The 3,871-nt window shown below is 38.9% G+C and overlaps 1 protein-coding gene across 1 annotated transcript in view; it reads right to left on the bottom strand.

The window, feature by feature from the left end:
* Positions 1-707: 707 nt before the first annotated feature.
* Positions 708-3,871, bottom strand: part of LOC107101083 (rho guanine nucleotide exchange factor 39-like) — a 31,440-nt gene continuing 28,276 nt past the window's right edge. Inside the window, exons 5-7 of the mRNA XM_015399843.1 lie at positions 3,219-3,321; positions 3,050-3,144; positions 708-1,222 (exon numbers count right to left, since the gene is read on the bottom strand). Coding sequence (XP_015255329.1) covers positions 3,067-3,144; positions 3,219-3,321 — 181 coding nt within the window. The 3' untranslated portion in view covers positions 708-1,222; positions 3,050-3,066. The remainder of the gene's footprint in view (positions 1,223-3,049; positions 3,145-3,218; positions 3,322-3,871) is intronic.

Below are 3,871 nucleotides of genomic sequence, written 5' to 3'. Positions count from 1 at the left end.
GTGGCTCTGTTGAAAGTCCTCAATATCCACATGAGCTCAGATACTGGACTTGGGACTGCATTTGTCCCGTTAGATGTCAGACCTGTATGACGGAGTCAGTGACATTAGGGACCTGTTTTTCTCTTCATGTTTGCTACATCTGACCTGGTTTTCGACCAGATGTCCTTAAGGGCATTGGCTTGGCTTCTGCTGCCAATAACTTCATATCCTTCTGTAGAAAATGAACCTTTTCTGTCTAATAGTGATGAAACCAGAATCTACACGCTGGGTTTGGCTCAGCTTTTTACCGAGTCGCTGGATGTGCTTTCAATCTTCTAAACAGGTTTACTGACTCAGAGCTCATCTGATTAAAGGTAATTCTTTTGTCAATGAAGCCATATAAAGAGCTACGACTGTAGCTAACCTACCTTTCTCACATATAGAAAGTACACCTAGATCAATGCTTGTATGTTCTATTTGTGTGTACGCTCCATCGTCTCTCTGAAGCAAATCATGACAAACGAATAGCTTTAATAAAAAATGGAATAGAACCATTTTAAATGGTTTGGATGAAAACACTAGTGAGGTAACGTTCCCTTTATATACACCGATTTAAAATCCTTTAGGAATTCAAGACCAGAAAAAAAAACAAGGACACAAATGGAAGTTTGTTTCATTTTATGAGGATATATTATAATTATCATCTTCAGTTTTATTTGAAATCAATGTAACAGCTTTAAAAAGCATTTTGAGTAGTAAAAAAAGGATAAAAGTAGTAAAATAGTGACAATTATAAGGTTAATAATTATAAAATCTGTAAAAAGGAAGAAAAAAGATTAAATACAAGAGAGAGGAAATAATGTTGTATAATGACTTCTATGTTATAATCAGCTTATAATCTTTGGCATATAGAATGTGGATTAACTTCAAGCAGCAAGGTTCAACTTTAACATGATATATCATATTCCTACTGAGGTGGGATTATCTCTGGATTATATGTGACTCACTGCAAAGGAGGCAGCAGGAGAAACTCATTGATAAATGTTCATTAGATGTTCTGTAGGTAACAGAATCAGCCAGTAAAGAGAAGGGAAGCAATAATAAAAAGCTTTCAATTGGAAAAAAAGACAGAGGAAAAACATCTGGCTGGTGGCTATTCTCATCAGATGACTGTTTATCAGCGTTAATCTGAGACCGAAGCCGTCCTTCAGAGGATCAGGAGGCCTAGATGGAAGCTCCTGCTCTGTAAACAGAGAGAGAAGATGTTCAAACACAGAGATTACAGGCTAATCAAGTTAGCCATCATGTCTAGATACGTTAACAAGTCTGAAGGAAACTCGTTAGTGACACACAAACATTTAGATTAATGCAAGCGATTAATGCGGATTCATGCGTTTCCATGACAACCACCTACAACACATGCAGCAGACGTGATCTTCATGTAAAATCCTAGACCATGAAAATTAACCTGTTCTCATCTAAAGCTGCAAACTGGGTCAGAATTCTGATTCTGCGTTCACACCAAAAGCGTTTTGGGCATCAAAGCGTCTGATTTACATGTAAAGTTTATGTGTTACGGCGTCCAGAGGACCAGCAGCGCGTCCGAGCGTTCAACGCTAGAGTTCAGGAAATCGAACTTTGCGCTGGACACCAGAGCGTCAACCAATCACAGAAGCTGATCCAGGAGGTTTTTGGTTGAGAAAGACACTACCTGGCAGCTGTCATTGCTTCTGCAGATGAACAATAAATAAATATCAAGGAGTTTAACTCTAAAGGTTAAATGAAGCAGGTAGAATGGATTGTTATGTAGAAGGAACAGAAAGCAGCTCTGATCATTGTTGCTGCACTAAAACATTTTTTATTTACCAATTATGGAGAAACAGATTATAAATACCCAAATTAACTAGAAATGTTAAAACCTGCTGATGAAAAATAAATAAATAAATATAAAGGAGTTTAACTCTAAAGGTTAAATAAAGCAGGTAGAATGGATTGTTATGTAGAAGGAACAGAAAGCAGCTCTGATCATTATTGCTGCACTAAAACATTTTTTTTTACCAATTATGGAGAAACAGATTATAAATACCCAAATTAACTAGAAATGTTAAAACCTGCTGATGAAAAATATTAGATTACATACTCTCGTTGTTGTAGTTTTTACCTCAAACCTTAAAAACCTTCTATTCACTTCCAGCCGCTATGAACGGCAGCAGGAAATCCCCCACAGGCTGCCTGCAGCAGAGAGCTTTCAGCGGGGATTCCCAGCGCTGCCTCCCGGCGGGATGCTGGAGGTCTGGAGCTCCCAGTAAGAACTGCAGATTATAGTGGGATTATAATCCTGATGAACTGATGAACAGAGGATGTTTGGAGGTGGACTTTCTCACTTAAAAACCTGTTCAAACTATTTTCCAGCTCATAAAGTAAATGAAGCCGAGCTGCTCTCTAGCTGGAAGCTACAGAACAGAGCAGATAAACAACCAGAGCGTCGAGCAGCCAGAGCTTTGAAACAACTGGACCAGTTTGATCCAACGTCCACATTTCTGCGTTTCAATCATTTTGACGTCAAGATTGCGTTGCATTTGAACGCATCATAAGACTGGACTGTTTGTCCTAATATAACATGAACATTCCTGAACATTTGATAATTACCTTTCAATCTTTGAAACACTTAACAGTTATATTCATTTAACAGTTATCTGTTAGGATGCTAATGTGTGTGTACACTCATGCATACCCATTCTAGTCTTGTTCTATATAGTGAGGCCATTTTTAACCCTTTCTATACCCCTCAGACTAACAACTACTGCCAGAGCATTGCTCACCCTCAGCCCTAAAGCAAGATGTTCTCACTTTGCAACAACTGGTCCTAAATTTAATGGTGAAATTGGAAAAATGGTCCTCACTCTGAGGGCTAGACAGGTACACACACACACACACACACGCAGGTATTTCAGTCAGTTTGGGGACTTTTCTGCCGTCTCATTTGATCATTTTAGCTGCTTTGTTTCTAGGAGCGATTTTTTAAGCTGCATTGTACATAAATGTTCTCCTGAAGTAGAAAGCATCGTACCTTTGCTCTGCATCACTTTACTGCTTTGTCCTCTTCTGAGCGCTACACTGCAGCTCAGCCAGGGGCCTCGGATGCTTTGAGGACTCGATGCCGCTCTGAGGAAAGAGGCAGGATTCACTCATCTGATCGAGGATAGATTTTTTAAATTGTGATGACCTTTGACACACACCATGTTTCTCTTCCTGACTTGGTTGCTGTGGGCCACCGTACTGGGAAGAGGTGTGTGATGAGGTTCGTCTCTCTGAACAACCGTGTGTGAAGTTTGCAGCTTCCTGTAAAGAGACGGTTTGTTAAGGAAGGTTTAATTACAGCCTGCAGTCGTATCCTTGTAACAGAGAGATGAATCTTTGGAAAGTGGAGGAGGAAATACGAGGGAATACTTCCTAAAATAACTTGGTTAGACGTGGAGCTAATTGTACTTTACAAGTGAAAGGCTTAGATGAAAGTAGTAACTTTGGCTCTAAACTAGGGGTGAGCATTTATCGGTTTCTCAATGTGAGAAGAATTTTTGATTTATTGTCTAAACGATAAATTAGAATCAATGAATAAAAACTCCAGAAACTGAGTGAATTATCAGAATTCTTCTTTTTCTTTCATTTTTTTTCATTGGGGTATTTCCATATTTGAATAATAGGATTAAATGCGATTACTAAGAAATGTTTAGTGATATAAATCAGACTTCTTTATGTTCCTGAAAAGACGCAAAAGTTATGTGTTTATATTCTTCAGGAGTTTTACTTGTGCTTGTCAGGCTCCTCTCCTGTGGAACCAACTACCAGTTTTAGTCCGTGAGGCAGACACCCTGTCTACTTTTAAGGCTAG

Source organism: Cyprinodon variegatus, unplaced genomic scaffold, assembly GCF_000732505.1.
Source record: "Cyprinodon variegatus isolate N-32 unplaced genomic scaffold, C_variegatus-1.0 Scaffold1052, whole genome shotgun sequence".
In the NCBI taxonomy this organism is placed as follows: Eukaryota; Metazoa; Chordata; class Actinopteri; order Cyprinodontiformes; family Cyprinodontidae; genus Cyprinodon; species Cyprinodon variegatus.
The sequence above is the reverse complement of the archived record's forward strand: the minus strand, read 5'-3'. Positions and strand labels throughout refer to the sequence as shown.